The 21,150-nt window shown below is 46.2% G+C and overlaps 2 protein-coding genes across 9 annotated transcripts in view; one reads left to right on the top strand and one right to left on the bottom strand.

Moving 5' to 3' along the window:
* Positions 1-18,052, bottom strand: part of LOC142582157 (uncharacterized) — a 55,506-nt gene extending 37,454 nt beyond the window's left edge. The window contains exon 1 of the mRNA XM_075691553.1: positions 17,871-18,052. Within this exon, the coding sequence (XP_075547668.1) occupies positions 17,871-18,052 (182 nt within the window). The remainder of the gene's footprint in view (positions 1-17,870) is intronic.
* The window catches only part of LOC142582334 (irregular chiasm C-roughest protein-like), a 940,430-nt gene that overhangs the window by 558,391 nt on the left and 360,889 nt on the right, over positions 1-21,150 (top strand). The gene's annotated exons all lie outside the window — the stretch shown is intronic.

Below are 21,150 nucleotides of genomic sequence, written 5' to 3'. Positions count from 1 at the left end.
CCCCTTTCCTCTCTCTCTCTCTCTCTTTCTCTATCGTGAAGGCTACCGAACAATGTTCGCTAAATGCTGTGTTCGGCAACTTGTAATCATCACAGAGTGTGGTAAGTTCTTGCGAAAGATAAGCTCTCTCTGAACTTGCATGGGCCTTGAATATGAGCATAATGCCGATCATTATAACTGCATTCGCGTAATGTGCAATGCACTCCTACAGGGATGCCCGCCGCGGTTGCTCAGTGGCTATGGTGTTGGGCTGCTGAGCACGAGGTCGCGGGATCGAATCCCGGCCAGGGCGGCCACATTTCGATGGAAGCGAAATGCGAAAACAACCGTCTTAGATTAGGTGCACGTTAATGAACCCCAGGTGGTCCAAGTTTCCGGAGTCTTCCACTACGGCGTGCCTCATAATCAGAAAGTGGTTTTGGCACGTAAAACCCCATAATTTAAGATTCCTACAGGGCTCTTCTAATGGCTCTTCTCACAAAGACAGCGCTCTTATCAGTCCAGTATCCATCACTCGAGAGATCGTGCCAATTCAAAACTTAATTTAAATCTCCTAACACTATCAAACATTTGTCTGTTTTCAGATACTCTGATAATTCTTGAAAAAAATTTAGCCGGTCATTCGCTTTTATTGGTGCGAACACACATAATATTCGGAATTTCACGTTGCAATCTACAACATTGCACAGAGCGAATCGTCCACTCTGCAACTTATAACTGTTTCTTCAACTATACCCAAACCTTTCTTAATAAACATACAGCAACCGGCCGTTGTACCAACAGCATGACTAACGTTACAGTATAGCGGTCACTAAACTGCACAATCATACCGTCAATCTGACTCTCACTCTCTATTTTAGTCTCTTGAAGCAGTTCCACTTTCAGTTTATTATTCTTTAAATACAATGAATGGGTGAGAAACAATAAACAGACGAGGGTCCCAAAGGCAAGGACTGCAACGAGACCTTCGGTTCATAATAACAATGGAGGGATGTATGAAAGATGAGGAAGCTAGGTAACAGAAACCAACACCATCTTGAAAAATATAACATAGAGAATTTAAATAAACGAAGACAATTGTCAGTATACAAGCCTATAGTGCATAAAAAAACTGTCAATACATACAAACGGCAAATGTAGTGTAATGAACGATAGAAACTTATTTATAGATGTAAAAAAAGCAGATACCTAAATCTTCTTCCAACATTACGCGACTGAGCTGACACTGCCTCCGTCTCGCCCTGAGACCTGTAACCACGTTGGGCCTTCCCACGCGCAGTGGAGCTAGCGACATAGCCATTTCAAATAGCAAGAGTAACGCAACGGTAAGGCCCCCAGCAAATAGTTACCTTCACAAACCGAGCGTCCCTGTCAGCAGGACAGCTTGAGCGGGCACCAGCGACACCAGTCGCGTTGGTCATTGCGTCGCCTGCCCTTCTCGAGTGAGCGACGCTGACCTTTGCGCTGAGGCGTACTTCCCTTTTTTGGCCCGGATCGACCGGACCACCATCCATTGTGACATGGAGTTCCATACAGTAATTATTGTATGAAACTCTATGCATTGTGGCTCGAGGCGTTCAACATTATCCGCCGTCGTCTACTCATCTCGAGGATCACTTCGCTGCCACTTGGAAGGTGTGGCCGGCTCCTCAGTGGCCGTCTCATCCGGCGTCTCATATGGGGTCTCTGGTTCCGCGTCCATCTCCACGTTCAACGCGTCACGCCCATGGTCCGTTTCTTCGGGTGCAGGCGGTGTCCTTGCCTCATTCATTCTTCTTTGTTGCTTTCTTCCTGCTGTGTCGTTCTGTGTCGACGCGAATGGCGTTACCACTTCTTTCTCGTCACTTGCCACCTGTTCAACCTGCGTTTCCAAGGGCGCTGTCAGATTCTCCGTTACTTCCTCCTACATCAATTCGAGACCCTCGTTGTCAGGTTGCGCGCTGCCAGTAACTCTTGCATATGTACACTCGCCCACAAGATATTGCAGGGCGTGCGAGCGTGCGGTGAGACGGCCCTCCGCGCCTTCTAGCGGAGCACCCCTGTTGTCGAGAACGACACCCCTGTTGTCGAGGCCAGCGCGCATGCGCGTCCCTCTGGGACTGCAAGTGTGCATATTTGTACGCTTCCTCCTTGCGCGCCGGTGATAACCGAGTGCAGCCGCGAGGTGCCCCACGTAACACAGTGAACAAACACGAGCGCTGTAATACAACGTTCGTGCCTGTTCACTGTGTTACGTCCCTGCGTCGAAGTGCGCTGTCATATTTCATCTTTTGTATGCCTACTTTCATTTTGACCGAATGTTAAAACTGATGCCAGGAAAAAAAAGAAAGCTTATAGGACTTGTTAGTATGGGCCCGTAGGCAATGTACTATGGAGCTGCACCAGTTTATTTCTGCCTAACTCGGTTTAACTGCTTCGTTTTGTTCTGTATGCTATCGAAAAAGAACGCAGTTCCGCCCGAAAGGCGAAGCACTGATTGCGATAGCACATTAGTAGATAGTCGCACGAAGTAAGCATAGTAGTTTTATCGGCCGTATAGGCTTGTAAACATTCGCTTACCAACTAAATTGGCAATGATAGAATCTGTAAGCGTGACTCAACGCGGACGTAGAAAGAAACAGACACACAGAGTCTTTGTGTGTCTGCTTCTTACTACGTCATTGTTCAGTCGCGCTTACACATTCTATCATGGATTCAAACCAACTACGCTGTCAACGTGTTTTTACTAAATTAACCAGCACGGTGTCACGCGCGCACAGGTAAACATGAACACATCTCGCTCGATGAACGTGGAAACTCGCTGTGAAAATTCTGGAGTCAGGAATCACGGCAGCACCAAGCGAATTGACCTTCATGCATGTCTCGCTTCAGCGCGAATGAAACGTCGAAAGCACAGCGCATACGAAGCTACCGGCACTACGCGCACTCTGTAAATATCGCAGATCGCTTTGAAGATGAGGCCAGCGCGGGCGCACGCTTTAGCCACGTCGCAGACCACTTTCAAGACACGCGAGCGCTGGCAACGCGTACCTACGGCGGCCGCCAAAGGCGTCTACTACGGCGTCCGCGATTCGCGTGGCCAACGCCGTAGTAGTCGCCACGGTTGTCTCCACTCTGTACATAGCGGCGGCCGAGGAGAGAACGCTCCTCCTCCCTCGCACGACCCCCCCCCTCACCCCACGCCTCGCGCGCGACAGGAGAGGGCATGCATTCGGGCCGCGTTCCTCGATCGCGCACGCGAGATTGAACCGCGTTCACCGGCTCACCCTCACACGCTTTAACTCATATGGAACCTCACGGCGACGCCGACGCCGACGGCAGAAATGGGCCTGGAGTGTCCATATAATGGCTATCGCAATAATAACAGAATATACTGAATCCATACAAATAGTTATGACGTCTACCGTCTTCGAAACGAGGGCTTTTCATTTACTTTTTTTATGTTGAAACATGGTAATGAAAATTTCTTTCCAACTTCATGATCAAGCAGCTTCTCTTGCAGCGCCTCAGTTTACCAGCCCGGCCGCATGCTGCAGTTTGCCTAGCATGACCTAACACTAAGCCGCAGCTGAGATCTCTGACAAAATCACGTCTCACTAGTGTTTTGAGTGGAAGTACGTGCATATATATCTAATTCATGCTAAATAAAAGCTGCGGAAGAAACTGCCACTGCAGAAACGGTTGGTATGCTATAGCTCTATTAGGATTTGTCAGCGTCGTGATTTTAAGGTGATCTTCGAGCAAGTAAAAAAAGTTCTTCTTATAACCAGTGCTCTTGCTCTCTGCGCGGACTTCTACCTCAATAAACCAATAAATGTATTTCAATAATAAAATTCTATGCACTGAGGCTTAGATAAAACGCTCGAATGAGCAACTTTTTTATGTATTCATGCCACCCAGAAGGCTTTCCTGTTTCTTCTTACACGAGCATACAGGTGAAGATGTCGAGCGCACAGGAATGCGGAATAAATTTTACATAAGCGAGAAAAGCATTGCGCAGGCGTCTTTTTTCTTTTTTTTCTTGTCGCAATGACAAAACCACACAAACAGGGATTAAACAGGATTAAAGTAGCCTTTCGTTCCTTGGAACAGCAACTTCTGGACAGCATTGCGTGGTGGCGTTGGGTCGCACTTACACGCATCTTTTTGCGGGTAGTCGTAAGAACAAAGTTTCAGGGCAACAGTGTTTCCTAGTGCAATCCGTTCTTTGGTTGTGCAAACACAGAAAACTCGCGAGAAAATTGCTTGACACTAACCAAATAAAGCTGTTTATTTATTTATTCTTTTTTGCTTTTTTATGCGAAGATAGCAGCAGCGTACAAATGTCCGGAAGACTTGTCTTTATACGAGTCCTCATCTCTTTCTCAACCACAAAGCAAACAACACAGCCTTGTTCAGATTGCAGCTGCCACATTCTTTTTTTTTTGCTTTCTTTTCGGGGGGGGGGGGGCAATTTGGTTTTGCAGCACAATTGCTTAGACTCCTCAGCAGCGGTCACGCTTTGGTTTAGAAAACGGGCAATTGGTTTTGGCATTGCCTTTAGGATGTAAACTCCGGAGCTCACAGCGTAGGGAATTTAGCTTTTCTTTTTGACGCTACTTCTTTAGACTCGGGCAGTGCGATGAAAAGGCTAACCAGGACAAATTTTACGAGGCCTGCATAGTGTGTTAATTTTTTTTTCGTTTCCTCGAAGGCGTCCTACGTACAGGTGCTTTTTTTCTTCTGAGCGCCAATTCGCTGCATCACTTTTTTATTTGTTGTATGTTTGTAAAAAGCAGACTGCCATGTAAACGTTGAAGTCCCAAGGAGGAGTACCTTTTTTTTTTCAACCTAAAAGCAGGCGGACTCCCCCTTTTTAAACGTCTTTTGCTGGCTTATCTACGCCACTTCCCAAAGTTTACAACACAAGTTGTCGGAAAAGATGGTGCAGAGAAGCCGCAAGCCTTCGTGGCTTTGTGACCGGCTACTGCCGTTGTCTGGCGCGCGAAATTGGCTCGGAGCGACCGGCAGCTTTCATCAGTGTGCTTGTTGTTTGCTCTCCGTTGTGGCCACCTTTTCATTCGGAGTAAATTGAAGGCGCGCGCCAGAGAATGCTGCATTCGGGGCGACCCGCCAGAGTTGCCCTGCAGTTTGTCAACGAGCGCAACCTTTTGAACGTCAGCGCACAAAACGCAGCCACAGATCGAACGCAGGCGTAGAGAGCACAGAAAATACAGCTGCACGACCCCACGCGTACAGCGCAGTTTGCCCGATGGTAAGTTACGAAGTTTGAGCAAACAAGGCGGAACCAACTACGTTGTGTTGGCAATATGCTTGATTGCCTTGCCTCCCGCCACGACGAGACTGCCGTGCAATTTTAGTGGTCTGCCACGAGACGCCTCGGATGCTGCTTACGCATTGGTCTTTTTTTCGACTACAACATACGCATTGCAGGCTTGGGACCAGGTCTCCGCAAAGCTGTCATATTCCTTGGCCGTTCTCGTAGACGGACCGCTTACTATATACAGGTGATAAGCAAAGGCAGCGAAGTCAAATAAAGCGAATATAAGCGCCGCACTATACGTACTGAGCCAAATAACAAAACCAACGATCCTTAAATTCCGAGATCAGTAAGGTATAGGAGGCGGTAGGATGACTTAGGCTTATCACTAAAAGAATTCCTGCGTACAACCTGCGGCTGTTGCCGAGCGCACAGCGCTTGTGAGAAAATTGCGAGAAATTTCACTAAGTCTCCATTAAAAGAAAAAGAAAATTCAGATAAAATTCGCTGCTATTTATTACTTCACTGAAATGAAATTCAGGTTCTTGCAAGTCTGGAACTGGTCATGAATTTTTCGGAAGACTGGCTTCTAGTTTTGCTTAGGATCGACAGTCTATCTTTTTTACAGGCGAAATTGCAAGCCTCTTCGTGGTCGACATTTTAATGCGATAGCGTTAAGGGTCCTGTGGCACAAAATATCTGGCGTCGGTGTCTGGCGTCTGGCATCGTTTCGTGAAAGATCATCCAGAACCACGACCACGCAGACCCTCTGCGTGGCGCAGAAGCGTTACTGAACTAATTGAATTCCTCAAAGTAAAATGTGTCAGGAAAAACCTAAAGTACGACCTAAACATAACCTAGAGACATGATAACATCATATTCATCATTATCCTATTTTATGTCCGTTGCAGGACGAAGGCCTCTCCCTGCGGTATCCAAATACCCCTGTCCTGCGCCAATTGATTGCAAAGTGCGCCTGCGAATATCCTAATTTCATCACCCCAACTAATTTTCTGTCGTCCTCGAGTGCACTTCCCTTCTGTTAGCACACATTCTGTACCTTTAATGGTCCACCGGTTATCTATCCTACGCATTACATGGCCTGCCTAGCTCCAGGATTTCTCTTAATGTCAATCAGAATATAGGCTATTCCTGTTTGCTCTCTGAACCACACCGCTCCCTTCCTGTCTCTTGACGTTACGCCTAACATTCTTCATTCCATTCCTCCTTAACTTGTTCTAGGGTTTCTTTGTGAACCTCCAAGCTTCTGCCCCATATGTTAGCAGTGGTAGAATGCACTAATTGTAGACCTTTCTTTTCAATGATACAGGCATGATTCTAGTCAGGATATTGTGATTTCTGCTGTATGCACACCAACCTATTCTTATTCTTCTGTAAATTTCCTTCTCATGATCAGGGTCCCATGTGAGTAATTGACATATGTAAACGAACGCCTTCACATACTCTAAAGACTCATTGGCGATCGTGAACGCTTGTTCCCTTGCCAGGCTATTCAGCATTGTTTTTCTCTTCTGCATATTAATATTTAACCCCACTCATACACTCTCTCTGTTAAGGTCCTCAATCATTGGTTGTAACTCGTCTCCAGTGTTGCTGAACAGGACAGTGTCATGTGCAAACCGAAGGTTGATGAGGCATTCGCAGTTGATCCTCACTCCTAAGCCTTTCTAGTTTAATAGTTTGAATACTTATTCCAAGCATGCAGAGAATAAATAGCATTGGACAGATTGTGTATCCTTGCATAAACCATTTTTTATGGGCAGCTTTCGACTTTTCTTCTTGAGAATCAAGGTAGCTGTGGAATCTTAGTAGATGTTTTCCAAAATATTCACGTATGCTTCCTGTATTCCTTTGTTACGTAATGTCTCTATGACTGCTGGTATTTCTACTGAAACTAATACCTTTTCATAGTCTATGAAAGCCGTATACACGTAGAAAGGTTGATTGTACACTGCAGCTTTCTCGATTACCTGAGTGATGACATGGATGAGATCCATTTTAGAGTATCCCTTAGTAAAGACTGCCTGTTCTCTTGGTTGAATGAAGTCGAGTGTTGCCCTTAATCTATATAAAATTATCTTAGTGAATGTTGCATACAATACAGGAAGTAAACTAATGGGCCTGTAATTTTTTAAGTCTAACGTCTCCCTTTTACGGATTAGTATAATGTTGGCATTCTTCCAGTTCTGGAACTCTTGAAGTCGTGAGACATTTCGTATAAAGGGCCACAAGCTTTTCAAGCATGACAGCTCCTCCAATTTTGATGAAATCGACTATTTTCCCATCTTCTCCTGCCGCTTTTCTCTGGTTCAGGTCTTGCAAGGCGCTTCTAAATTCATCGCTAGTTATGTAATGGACCTCTGTATCCTGTTTATTACTACTTCGAATGGAGGTAGCGTGGCTGCTCTGGGTACTGTAGTGGTGTGTATAGAACTCTCCTGCTGCTTTTGCTATATCATCGGAATTATCTTTCAGTCTATACATCTTGGCTTGTCCTATGCCAAGTTTCCTTCTCATTGTTTTCTTAGTGCGTCCATTTTTTACCGCCTGCTCAGTCTTTCTCGCGTTATAATTTCGAATATCCCGTACTTTCTCCTTTTTGTGCAGCTTTGACAATTCAGTGAATTCTTTCTGATCTCTGGAGTTGTACACTTTCATTCTTTGTCGTTTCTTTATTAGGTCCTTTGTTACTTGGGAGAGCTTACTTACTGGTTACTTTGATGCCTTGTCTGCCGCTTCAATTGCTGCTTCTGAAGCCAGTCTAGTTACGGTTTCGTTTATTACCTCTATTTCATCTTCATCCATCTGATTTAAGGCTGAATATTTGTTTGCAACCACCAGCCTGAATTTGTCTGCTTTCACCCTTACTGCGTCTAGGTTGGCCGGTTTCCTTTTTGCCATTTGAACTCTTTCTCTCTTCATATTGAGGTAAATGCAAGGCCTTGCTAACCTATGATCACTGTACTTTATCTTACCTAATACTTCTATATCCTGCACTATAGTGGGATCAACAGGAAGTATGAACTCTATTTAATTTCTTATTTCTCAATTAGGGATTTTCCAGGTCCACTTTATTTTGCTACGCTTCCTGAAGAAGGTATTTATTATTCGGAGCTTATTTCTTTCCGCCAATTCTAGCAGCATCTTTGCTTTAGTGTTCCTAGAATCGATGCTGTAGTTGCCAACTGCTTGTTCAACAGCCTGCCTTTTGCACACGTTTGCAGTGAAGTCGCCGATGACTACAGTATACTAAGATTTCACTTTTCTTATCGCTAATTCATCTTCATAAAACTGTTCTATTTCTTCATCATCGTGCGTGGAGGTTGGAGCGTGGGCTTGTACTACCTTTATTCTATGCTTCCTATTTAGATTTATTGCAACTACCTCTACCCTGCTTATTATAGCCGTAGAATTCGTCATTGCTGCTTGGTATTGTTGCGTACTCCAGGGTAGCGTATCGTACTGCTGCCGAGAAGTAGCGACGCCTGCCTATCGAAGCTTGACCGACGTTACTGTTGGGTAGCGTGGCGTTGTCGGTGGGCTGCAGGCATCCGGTAGACCATGGCGACCAAGCAAGGGCGAGACGATTTCTGGTGCGAAACTTGCACGGTTTATTCAAAGGTAGATGAAAGAAAATGAGAAGAACATGAAGTTATTAAAAGTACATTTCGGAGCCCCTTAAATAGGCTCTTTGCAATCGTGGGCGGGATCTTGCTTCAGTCGACGTCACGTGACCTGCACAGAAAGAGGGCCCCTCTTCCTTCGGTTAAACCGAGTCTGCTGCAAGGACGAGGTCGTCCCGCCTCCGGGAATTGTAGACGCCTGTTCGTCTCTTCTGCGCGTTGCGCGTTCGTGGAAGTTCTCCTGTAGTTTGTTCGAGGAAATGCTCTCTCTAAACTCGCACGCACGCACGCACGCACGCACGCACGCACGCACGCACGCACGCGCGCACGCGCACACACACACACACACACACACACACACACACACACACACACACACACACACACACACACACACACACACACACACACACACGCACGCACGCACGCACGCGCGCACACACACGCACGCACACACGCACACACGCGCGCACGCGCGAACACACACACACACACACACACACACACACACACACACAAAGAGGCCTGTACACTGCGGGGCTCTCGCCAGTCCGGCAGACACTCGACATGGTCATGGCGAATTAGGAAGTCACGCTTCATTTCGACGAGGCCTGGTGGAAGAAGGTCGGGTGAGAGAAAGTTCTTTCTGTACGTGGTGCGGGGCGCCAACCATCGCAGGAGAAGTGACGCCTCATTTCGACGAACAAGGTCGCATGAGAGATGGTCGGTTGAAATTCCTTTCAACACGTGGTGCCAGACGCCAACCCTAACAGTATGTCCATATGGATTAAGAATCATAGCCTGTATTGCTTGTTATTTTTTTATATTTCTCATTTTCTTCCTTCCTACTTTTTTGTAACCTTGCCCTTCTAATCTGAAAGTCGTAAGTTCGGATCCTCCTCCAGTACACTACGTCTCTGGGCTTGGAGTGGCAGCTGACACCGGCATAAAATGCCGAAAGCAAGTGGAGCTATACTAGTCCTGGTGAAACCAAATTAGGAAGTCCCATTAAGCTTCAAGCAAAGACGCTCCCTCGCCAGAGGAAAAATTGGCCTCCCTAGTGCAGTGTTCGGCCGCTACCTCTCTCACGACTCCTTCAATAAACCCATGGTCCTAAGTACTCAGCAGCCGCAGAGCACCTAACCAAGCCGGCGGTCAGACCTGCAACACAGCAGAGGGTTCTAGAAACTCTGTACCCGGACAGGCCGCCGCTGGAAACTGAACCTGACAACGGTGAACACACGAACCCTGTCGAGTGAAGCTAGCTTCGAAGGGCTCTTTGAGGAGCTATCAGGCATTACGTGGGTTATTATTGGACTAAGCGAGGCTAGAAAAACTGGTGAGGCTTATACAATGCTTACTAACGACCGCGTCCTCTTTTATAAGGACTTTCAAATAAGAGACATGATAGTGTCGGATTGTAATTTGAATACAACAGAAAACGCAATTCTTTTACGCGAAAACGTCAACACAAACCCCTTTTCCAGCTTTTCTGCCATTCATAGAGCTTCGTCGTGGCCTGCTCGCTTCCTTCCAAAAACACCATCCAGATGTCACTCGTCTCCACGCATCCGCAAGAAAGCTGTGGTTGCCGGGAAGCGTGACAAGCAGTTAGGAATGTTTCCATACTATGGCGCGCCACTCTTGAAGGCGAAGCTTATGCGCCCTCCAAATTCTTTTCGTGTCCGTCCGTGAGCAAAAAGTATCATCATCAGCAATGGTCCATACCCCCGTCAGGCACAGCCTACATGCGCTCAGCAAAGTGAAGCGAACAGTGCCTACATACATTGAAATCACACATACAACACACGGAACAGTATACGTTTCAATAAAGAACAAGATCAAAACAAGTATCCGAGCCATAAATTAAGCATTGCGTACGGCCCTCAACAGCTGTAGTGGTGGTTTGGCGATACCTTCGCTGGACATCCACTTTCACCGAGCCGGGATGGCGAGTCATGTTTTTTTTTTACAGTGAAAACTGTATATGAATAACGTTCCGTAGTTTTTTCGGCGTCCGGAAACAGAAATGGTCTTGGCGATTTATAACAAACCCATGCGGGTGCCTTGCATGCGGTGGCGCAGGTGTCAAAATGCGTAACAGATTAGAACACTCGCCGTGAACTATAGCGTGGCGTCAAGGTTATCGCAGTGTATAAGCAGGAGAAGTATCGGCGCTAAAAACAGCTGCGTTAGCGGTGGGGCGGACACGTATAGTTCCCGAAGAACAACCCGAAGAACAACATGCGTACGAGGAGCGCCGGAGGGAACAGCAACGAGAATGTAAACGGCGCCGGCGCGAAACGACCATCGACGATGAACGTTCCGGCGATGCTGAACGAAAACGACAATTGCGAGCCCGGACACCTCCAAACGAGCAACGATGCCAGACTCGCAAAGCAAAAAATGACAACCATTCCACTCTGTGAAGGAATGGCAGCGAAAGTACTTTGCTTCTCGTTTAAAAGCTTTGATTGTCATCAGATTTCGCTGCCATTGCGTCTTCACAGAGTGGAATGGTGGTAATTTTTGTTAAAGCATCGGTATTCCAATATTCTTTTTGTTATTACTCTAGCTGTCTCCTCGAGCCATTGTAAAATGTATGAAACATTTGAAACTGATCCTGAGGAAATTACTTAATTATCTCATGATCTGAATTTAAACAAAATTTCGCACACGTCTTCCCTAACACCGCGTGCGGTCTTAGTTCAGGAGGAACATCCAGCCTCGTATTGTACAGCACTTTTTTGTCGTCCCTTTCCCCTCTTTCCTGAAACTGCACATCTGGCGAAGGCAAGAGACGCGAGCTTTGTGGGGATGTTACAGCTGTCTTTCCATGTAGAGCTGCATCAGAAGTATTCGTCATCAGTGTTGCTCTATCGCCGTCTGCACATGTCACCGTCTGTTCGCGGTATGTGCATATGCATATAGCACAAAAGAATAAACACGACGTACATGAAAACACATTGTTTACTATCACACACAAGCGTTGGGGGGGGGAGGCGGAGGCGTGCAAACTTCGTGTATATATATATATATATATATATATATATATATATATATATATATATATATATATATATATATATATATATATATATATATACTTATTCGGGTTCTTTTATCTCTTCGAAATTTTGGCGTTCTTTCACTTGGTGATCCTCCAGATAAAAAGAGCTCGAAGAGTTCTTTTTATCTGCAGGCGTATTTGTTTCTTAGACCAGCGTTGATGTACGTGTCCCATTCTATGACTGCTTCATGTGCACCTATTAGTTCTCCCGAAGAAAGAAAAATAAGGAGAGGAGCTGATTTTGATTTGTCAACAAAGCTTCTCATGTCGAGTGTTTCTTTCTCATGAGCAGGTCTTCGCGCCCAACGCCCACAACCATCGTCCCCAAATAAGATTTCTTCTACAAATAATCGTCATGGGAAGCGGTACATATACCAAAAGATCAGGTTAAGTTAGACAATCAGTTACGGCAGGAAGAAGTACGAGCCTTGGAATTAATCTTGCAGAAAGGATTTTAGGCAATGTTCCTTCGGTTTCGAGTCGCACAGTTCTACACTTTCATTTGTTTTTCTTGCTTTATCATCGCTGCTGCATGGTTTCCAGTGTTTTACACACTCCATCGTCTCTATCCACTAGCAATGTCAAGGAGGGCTGGTTCGCTTTCTCCAATTTCCAATGGCTTCTTTGCCCCATTCTATGAATCGAGTTTCTTTCCTGGGCGAAGAAGCCAGACGCCGAATGTCCTTGCGATGTCCATGGATGTTCTCGGCATCAGCTCACCGTTAAAAAGCAGAAAAATAGGAGCCACGAAGTCGATGAAAAGAAACGGCAAGCGCAGCTCGTTGTCTGTTTTCTTTCTTTCTTTTATATCTTTTTTTGACGAAAAGAAGAGAGGTGTATCTTTTCTTTGTAGTAGTTTGCGTGCTCCACCGCGGCGCTGAACATTTCGAGTGCCTCTTACCTGCCTGGCGCTCCAAGAAAAACTTACGCTGCGCCATGACAGCATGCGAATATGTCCATAGTGCAATATAAATGGCAACACCAAGACTAGCTTTTTCTGCGTGTGTGTTGTTGGGCTATTTATTTGGTTGTTATAACTATTCGGCCTATTAAAGGCAGCGTCTCCAACCTTGTGCACTCAAAGTTTGGACACTTGCACATTTACCCATGTTATATATATATATATATATATATATATATATATATATATATATATATATATATATATATATATATATATATATATATATATATATATATATATATATATATATATATATATATATATATATATATATATATATTACACATAGCTGAACGATGCATCGTTAAACTACAGTGCACCCTGTATAAAAGGCCGCAAATCCTTTTAATTTGATCTTGGTGCTACTAAGAAAGAACGTGCTTGTTCTTCGCTAAGATTAATTTTGTCCCAAGCGCATGTAGCGCGATGTAGCGGAGAAAATTTGCAGGAATAGGTTGTAACTGTGATCGGTGATGTTCGTGCCTGTCCACGGAAGATCAGGATGAGGCGGAAAGAGGGTAACACAGGGAGGCCAGCCAGTGCATACACCGGCTGGCTACCCTGTGCTTGGGCAGGAGTGCAAAGGGAATTGAATGCGACTGAAGGAGACACAAGGTAAAATAAAACAGAAAGGAAAAAGCCGCCAGATCCCACGCTCTGTGCGAATCGATGTTATGCGAATCAGTGTGCGGGGAGCCTACCAAATTAACGAAATGACCACGAGAGCACCAAAACGTCGGCGGCTGTTTCATCACCTATCACGCATTTATGAGGTGCATGTCATGACCAATCATTTATGCTTGTGATACACTCTTATCATACAATGCCAATTTGGGCACATACCAATTTAACGAAATGACCACGAGAGCACCAAGACGTAGGCGCCTGTTTCATGACCTACATCACACACATGCCATGACCTATCATTTCAGTTCGTCATACACTCTTGTCATACTATGCCAATTTTGGCACGTACGCAGACATATGAGGCTTATTCATGACCTACATGACACGCATGTCATGACATTTATGTCATGACCTATCATTTAGGTTCGTCATACACTCTTGTCATATTATGCCAATTTCGGTACTTACAGATGTAGGCGGCTGTTAAATGACCTACTTGACACGCATGTCATCACCAGACATTTATGTTCGTCATACAGTCTTGTCATACTATGCCAATTTTGGTACATACCAAGTTAACGAAGCGACTTAGGTGGCTAGACACTAAATAGAGCTATACTCCCTTTCATACATTCGATGCAACGCTGTGGAGGCTACAGATACTTTTTACAGTGGCTGCATTCGCACTTAGAAATAGTTCGGTGTTTTTTTAATCGATTCTCCTGAAAATTTTCTTTATATAAGCTGAGTTCTGAATGAAAAGAATAATTTACCCTTAGAAACAATCCATGCACTTATACGGCTGATAATACGTTGTTTTAAATCAATTTGTTTCTCGTTATTTTTTAATTGCAGCCTGTCGCGGCAGCTTCACGTGCGTGCTCGCATGAGCGAATCCCGTTGGTGTGCTGCGAAGCATAGATGGAAACGAGCGCAGTAATACACTTTGGTGACCAGACTTCTTGCGTAGCTTCCACACCGTTGTATCTGATGTATGAAACGGAATACAGACATCTAGACAGACACAGTCAAAGTAGCAAATGTTCGCCAAGAAATGCTTCGCATTTAAAAGATAGCGCACGAGCGCTATGCAACGCATGACGCTTCCAAAAGTCTCACTTCGTGTACATGTCCTTAAGAAACGCAACAACACGTTGAACGCTTTCAGTGCTGAGGACGGTCTTGACCAGCGTTTGAGGACTCTTGTTTCCGACGAAGGGCGATTGTTTGTTCCATATAATGTTCTTGGGAATTCTTTTCTAGGTGCACTGAACCGAGATCATTCACAAAAGAGATGCACAATAGCCCCCACGCAGCCAGACTAGTCGCAGTTACCAGCCGATCTGATGTGAAATGAAACGATGCTTGCGAAGGCCACGCGAAACCACAGGTGGCACCGAAGCATTTCTTCAGCTCGCGAAATCCCCCGTTGAAAGGCGGATCCAACAGATGGGGATCCAAGCTATGAAGACGAGTGTTCGTAAATTACGTTGAGTTTCCTTCTGCCAATGTAAGCTCGCTTGCTAGCGGCAAATACTTGTAGCTGCATGGATTCTTGACGAAAGATCCCGATCCCATATTTGTCAGGGCTATTACTCTGATTCACGTAAAGTCGGTGGAATTTGTTGATAGCCCAATGCTTCTTGCGTGCCTGTCTCGTCCATTTTGGGTGTAGTTAGTTATCCCCAAAAGCTATGAAGAGAGAAAAGAAAAGATAAATGAAAGGTTGTGAGCTAACCAGAACTGAGCCCTGTTGGCTACCCTGCACTGGGCGAAGGGAAAATGTGAGGGAAAGATTAAGAGAAGAGAGTCCACTGTGTATACTGCCGACGAATTAACAGTTTTCTGTTATATTAACGGTCTTGGTAACAGTCACTCAATCTGGTAGCCTTAAAAAATCGTAGCAGCGCTTTTGTGGCCTTTTGTAGCTGCGATGTGCGAGGCTATGGTCGGAAGATCTTGCTCAATGTAGATGATTTTCTATCCAACTGATTTACAGCTGTGCAGAAGTGATGTCTTTAGTTTTCAAAAGATGGGCACTAACGCAGGAAGTGTTCTATAGTACCCTCGACACCGCAGGCATCGCACTCGGCGCTATCGGCCACTCCACTCAAACATATATAGGCATTGGTGAGTGCAACGCCCAGGCGTAAGCGGCGCAGCATTGTTTCCTCACTTCGTGGAAGTCCAGGTGACAGCCGCAGTTGCGCAGATGGGTCGAGAGAATGTAATAAATGGGGAGCTAATTCAGGTGTGTGCCACTTCTCCAATGTCATATGGTGCGCTAGCGTGCTTAAGTGTTGGGCTGCGTCACTCCTCCATAAATGTACAGAAACAAGGTTTATTCCTTCCTGTACTTTCTTAACAGCTTCGTCGTGGAGGTCGTTGCGGGAGATACCGGAATCACCCCGCAGATACTGAAGTACGGCGTCGTGTGGTGCGTTTCTCGTATCTCTGACACGAGTTGTTCACAGGAACCGTGACGAAGAACTGACAAGAGAAACTAGGGGCAGCCTTTCAGGTAAAGAATACTGCCAAACGAATAGCCGCTTGGTTGTTAATGTAAATAATGGCGCCTCAGAGGGCAACAAGCTCCGAACCAGTCGATGTTGTGACGTGAGAAATCTCCTTTCTGGTGCTTATTGATCGGAATGGGATAATCATCGTGGCGGTGGAGCTGGTCTGAGGGGAAGAGCCACCCGTATTTATGTGGACTCGGTGAAAGTAGAAAGTGTGCAAACAAACCAGTGTTGCTTGCTTCAAGGCATTGAAGCAAGCAACTCTAGATTGTTTGCACACTTTCTGCTTTCACCGAATCTACATAAATAGGCCTTGAAGCAAGAGCTATGTAGCCTACTAAATGAACTCTCTAGCCTACCAAAAACCAATAGCAATTGTGGTGCTTCTCATCACAACCTTTGCAGCACTCTCGCGCAGCTCCACATTATCGGTTCTGCAGGCACGCAACCACCACGGTGGCTTAGCGGCTGTGGCCTCATGCTGCTCAGCTCGAGGTCGCGGGTTTGATCCCAGCCGCAGCGGTAGATTTTTGATGGAGGAGGAAGAAAGAAACAGAGAAGGCAGGGATAAGGCGAAATGCTGAAACGCTCGTGTACTTATATTTCGCTGCACGTTAAGGAAGTCCAGATGGTAAAACTTAATGCGGAGTTCCCCGTTATGGCGTGTCTCTTACAGATCGGGGTTTTGGCAGGGAGAACCTTGCAATTGCTCTTTCTTAGTGCATTCGCTAAGACTTATGATCTACTGCTTTAGTTCTCCATAATCTTCATCGAGTGAGGCACATGTAAAAATGGAGAATTAAGCCGTGTTCACTCGTCGTTTAGGGGAAAGCCACTTTTAACCCTCTTAGTGTCAGGTTTTTTTCAAAGGTGTTGCTCCCCCAGCGTCGGGTTTCCTTATTTTTTTTTTTTTTTGCATATAAAAGAAACTACCACATATTCATTTTTGGGTTGTGCAAAAATGAAAAATAAATGACACGAATAATGCGAAATGCTCCCTTGGCCTGGTCATCGCACATTCCTATCCGCCGAAAGGAATGTCAAAAGGAACATGGCGGGACAGAAACGCGGAAACGTACCGGCACGTCAGTGGCGCTGAACAGACTGCCAACAGATCTATTAACACGATTTACTTCTGCCAGCGATAGAAGTCGCTTTCCATATGACTTTGGGACCACTAGAGTAGTCGTAATATTTCATTTGAACATGGTAGTGTTTCTGAGACGGTCCGTTTAGTGGGACGTATCGCCAAGTGCTTCATAACGAAAAATCATATTCCACATTCAGGCCCAGAAGTGGCTCACATCCTCGTGGGGCAGACCACGCGGTCTTTCATCTTTTCTGTTATCTGTGACACAAGGTGGTGCTCTTTTTTGTCACCTCTCTCCAATAAAGGCACCGTGTAGGTCACCGCGAAACTTTACTCATTACATCAGGAAAGAAAAAGAATGCGATGTATCCCTCAAGGTTTCAGTCGTGCTAAACGACTCGTGAGAAACGTAGGAAACAATCAGAAAATGTTCCACATTTTTTTACGAGCATTCCTTAACGCTTGAGTTTCATTAATATCTCGTCCACGCGAATAATATTGAAAGTGTTAGCGAAGTTTGAATTCTCGCTGTTCCTTAGCTCATAAGACAATTACCAAAACCGATCGCTGGTTCCGCACGGCGCTACCGTTCGCCTCCTCGTCCCTCCGCGAGTTCTCTCAAAAGCGCGACGTTCCCCAGGAAGCGAGGCAGGCGGGAACGGGGATTCAATACAGAGCGACGGCAGCGGCACTCACCTTTTCCTGCCGCTCTGATCCATCGCCGCTGTTCCGAGAGCGCTTCTCTTTCCGGGTTCCTGAGCACTCCGATTCCTCCCCCGACGGCAGAGCCGCTTCGATTCACAGCCGCCATCGCTCAGTGGCGTCCCTAATTTGCCAGGTGCTGCCGCTGGAGGTGGGCCACCCCCTCCCGAATTCATTGTTCCGGACACGAACGGCTGACTTGAAAAATGCCGCACATTGGAATCCGTGCGCTACCCCCCTCCCCCCTCTCCCCGCCTCGCTTCTTTCTCCTAATGGCATCGTCGCGACATGAGCACGTAAACACGCGAACCGTGGCTGCGCGGTGCAGGCACCGCAAACAGACAAAAGGCGGCGGTTTCCGCCTGAATATTTGATTCGCCCGGATTAACCCGCGCGGACCCTTACGACCGAGCCCCAGTTCGAGAGGCTTTTGTGATGCCCCTCGCCGTCCCCTGGCAAGGTTGTGCGTGCGCCCCTTCCGTCTCTCTCGGTCGAGTGTCGCCTAAAAGGACTCCTTTGTTTCGACTCTCCTACTTTGTGCCGGCAGGCTGTCGTGCGCGGTCGCTGTGAAGAACGCACACCGCTTTTTCGGTGAAGACATACGCCACGTAGGCACGTGAGCAACGTCCGTGTGAGTGCCTTTCAGACTAGTCGCTCTTTCTCTTCTCTCCCGTCTCCTTTGCCGCTTTAGGAGGGAAAATGAAAAGGCAAAAAACGTGATGGCAACACTCCTTTTCGTTCTGTCAAGCCTACGGTCTGGCAAAACGTTGTTTTGACTCGGACGAAAGAATGAAGAGAAGCCATGTCACGATGACGGCTTTATCAGCGGCATTGTCATTAGGGGCGCAAGAAAAGCACGTACTTGTAAGAGAACATTAAGAGCTGGCCATGCGTGCTTTCTCTGTTAATACCATGGGCAACAGCTTTTCAGGCTGAAGTGAAAATGTGCGCGCCATTTTTTATGGTTGACCTAGCGAGTTTCGAGATTAACGTGGCAGTAATATTTGGCGCACATCCATTTCTTCAAAGCTGCAAGCCGAAATGCACGGACGGATGATCGGGCGCATTGATGTGGCCTTGTGGGTTCGTTTATTAATGAAATGGAATGGAACAGAATGGAATTGTTCTGCACATGAACTCATTCTTATGTTTTAGTTCTTTTTTTTACTTCCGTACTGCCCATTGAGTCGGGTTGCTTTTACTCGCGTAAACTGTACCTATCAAATAGATCGTATCCCGGCCTGCTTTACGCTCAGTGCTCCATCTAATCGTACTTTCCAAGTGCGCTTGAACGACAGCTTTCGGTATAAATTCTCTTTTACTCCCACTGCACCACGTTGCAATTGGTTGAACAACAACAACAACAACAACAGAGTAGGCAAATGCTCTCTCCAGAGCTTTCAGTCGAGGCTGATTTCGCACAGGCGCCGGCACCTCCTTGTGCGAGCAGCCGTGCGCCGCCTAGAGCGGTCGCGGAATTGGGCGTGCCGCTTCCCGCGTGCTCTCAGTATCGGCTCGAACAGAGAGTGAAGGAGAGGGGTGTGTCCCTTGACCCGGCCATCCCTAATAGGGTTCGCCGAGCAAAAGACAGGGAAACGGGCGGACGTGCCGCGACACACGCTGGCTGCGCCTACACAATCCGCCATCAGTGTGCCAATTTCCCCGAGACCGATAAGCGCGAAAAGCCTGTGTCTCGATATGGGCGCACCGGGAAGCGCCGTCTTTCACGTGGAGCCGCCTTGCTCCTCCGGAGCTGTGCCGGGTGCACGTACGCGATCAGGGTTCGCCCCTCCAGACGGCAGGGCACGCCTTATAGGGCATTTTTCGTTGGCTTCTTCGTCCGCGTCATTACTGGTTGGCTATAAATTAGTCGTATCATCGTGTTTGGCGATATAGTTGTTGTGTTTGCCGTTCGTGGTAGTTAGGTACAGTTAAGTGAGGTCCAACTGGAGAGTTTGGATGCAGCATACACCTCCGGTTACTTCATTTCACATATATGTTTGCTTAAAAATCGACGTTATTATTTTTTTACTAATACAAGGGGCGCTTTACGATGCCCGAACACTAACACGCAAGAGTAAAAAAAAAAAAAGACTACAAATTAATATTTACCTACAGTCGCCCCATAAGATCTTCCCGGGTATCTTGAACACATGTCTGTTCTATAATAAAGAAATGACTTTCAGTGCAGCAACAGTTTAGTACAACGTTCTTGCTTTTGTTCATACTTGAAAGATGGTTAAAACTGAGCGAAAAAACGAGGATAGGCGGAAGCAACAGGCCACTGCACTCGTGGGGTTTTGTGCTTTCCTTCCCCTTGTCCTCGTTTGCTTGCGCAGTTTTAACTTTCCTGCAACAAAAGTTGTCTCTCATTCGACGCCGCTTGCTGACCATAGTCCAAGTATGGCCCCAAAAAACAATGGTTGTGAATATTATACAATCAAGTGTAACGTGTTTGTCATTTGCCTTTCGCATTAAAACATTCCTAATATACCAAGCTGAAGTAAATATTCTTGGGGACTCCCTGATTTGTTTTTGTAGATGAGCTTGCGTTGATTCTGTTTTGCAAACCAACGTGACTTACGGAAACGAGGCTCGGATTTTGCCGAGCGCAAGTCAATGGACTTTGAGGAGTACTGCGTGTGGCATGGTACAAGTAATTTTTCCGTAACGTCATGCTTTGACTACAACAAAGTAGAACCGCTCTAAAATTCTTCGTCAGCATCAGCATCAGCTTATTTTTATGTTCGCTGAAGGACGAAGGTCTCTTCCTGCGATCTACAATTAAGACTATCTTGCTCTTGCTGATTCCAACTTGCGCCTGCCAATTTCCTAATTTCATCACCCCACCTAATTTTCTGGCGCCCTCGACTTCTCTCTCTCTTGCCCTTCTCCCTTCCCCCAGCGTAGGGTAGCCAACCAGACCCTTGACTGGTTACCATCCCTGCCTTCCTATATTCCTCTCTCTCTCTCTCTCGACTGCGCTTCCCTTCCGTTGGCACCCATTCTGAAATTTTCGTGGACCACGAATTCCCGAAATTCGCTGAGAAATGCATTGGCGTTCCAGTTACTTTTGTGCTTGAATGAATAGGACGACGTTTTGTTAAGAAAGTAACTGGAACGCGAATTCATTTCTCCGCAAAGTTCGGGATTTAATATCTCGAAACTAATGTCATCCTGAGAATTTGTTCCAAAAGGATCCGCCTTGTGAACTCCATGGCTAGAATTTCTAAATTGTAATATGGACCATAAGTTAATTAGTTAAATACTTAAT

The sequence above is a fragment of the Dermacentor variabilis genome, chromosome 5, assembly GCF_050947875.1.
Source record: "Dermacentor variabilis isolate Ectoservices chromosome 5, ASM5094787v1, whole genome shotgun sequence".
Taxonomy (NCBI): Eukaryota; Metazoa; Arthropoda; class Arachnida; order Ixodida; family Ixodidae; genus Dermacentor; species Dermacentor variabilis.
Note: the sequence above shows the minus strand (reverse complement) of the source record. Positions and strands in the feature narration are given on the sequence as shown.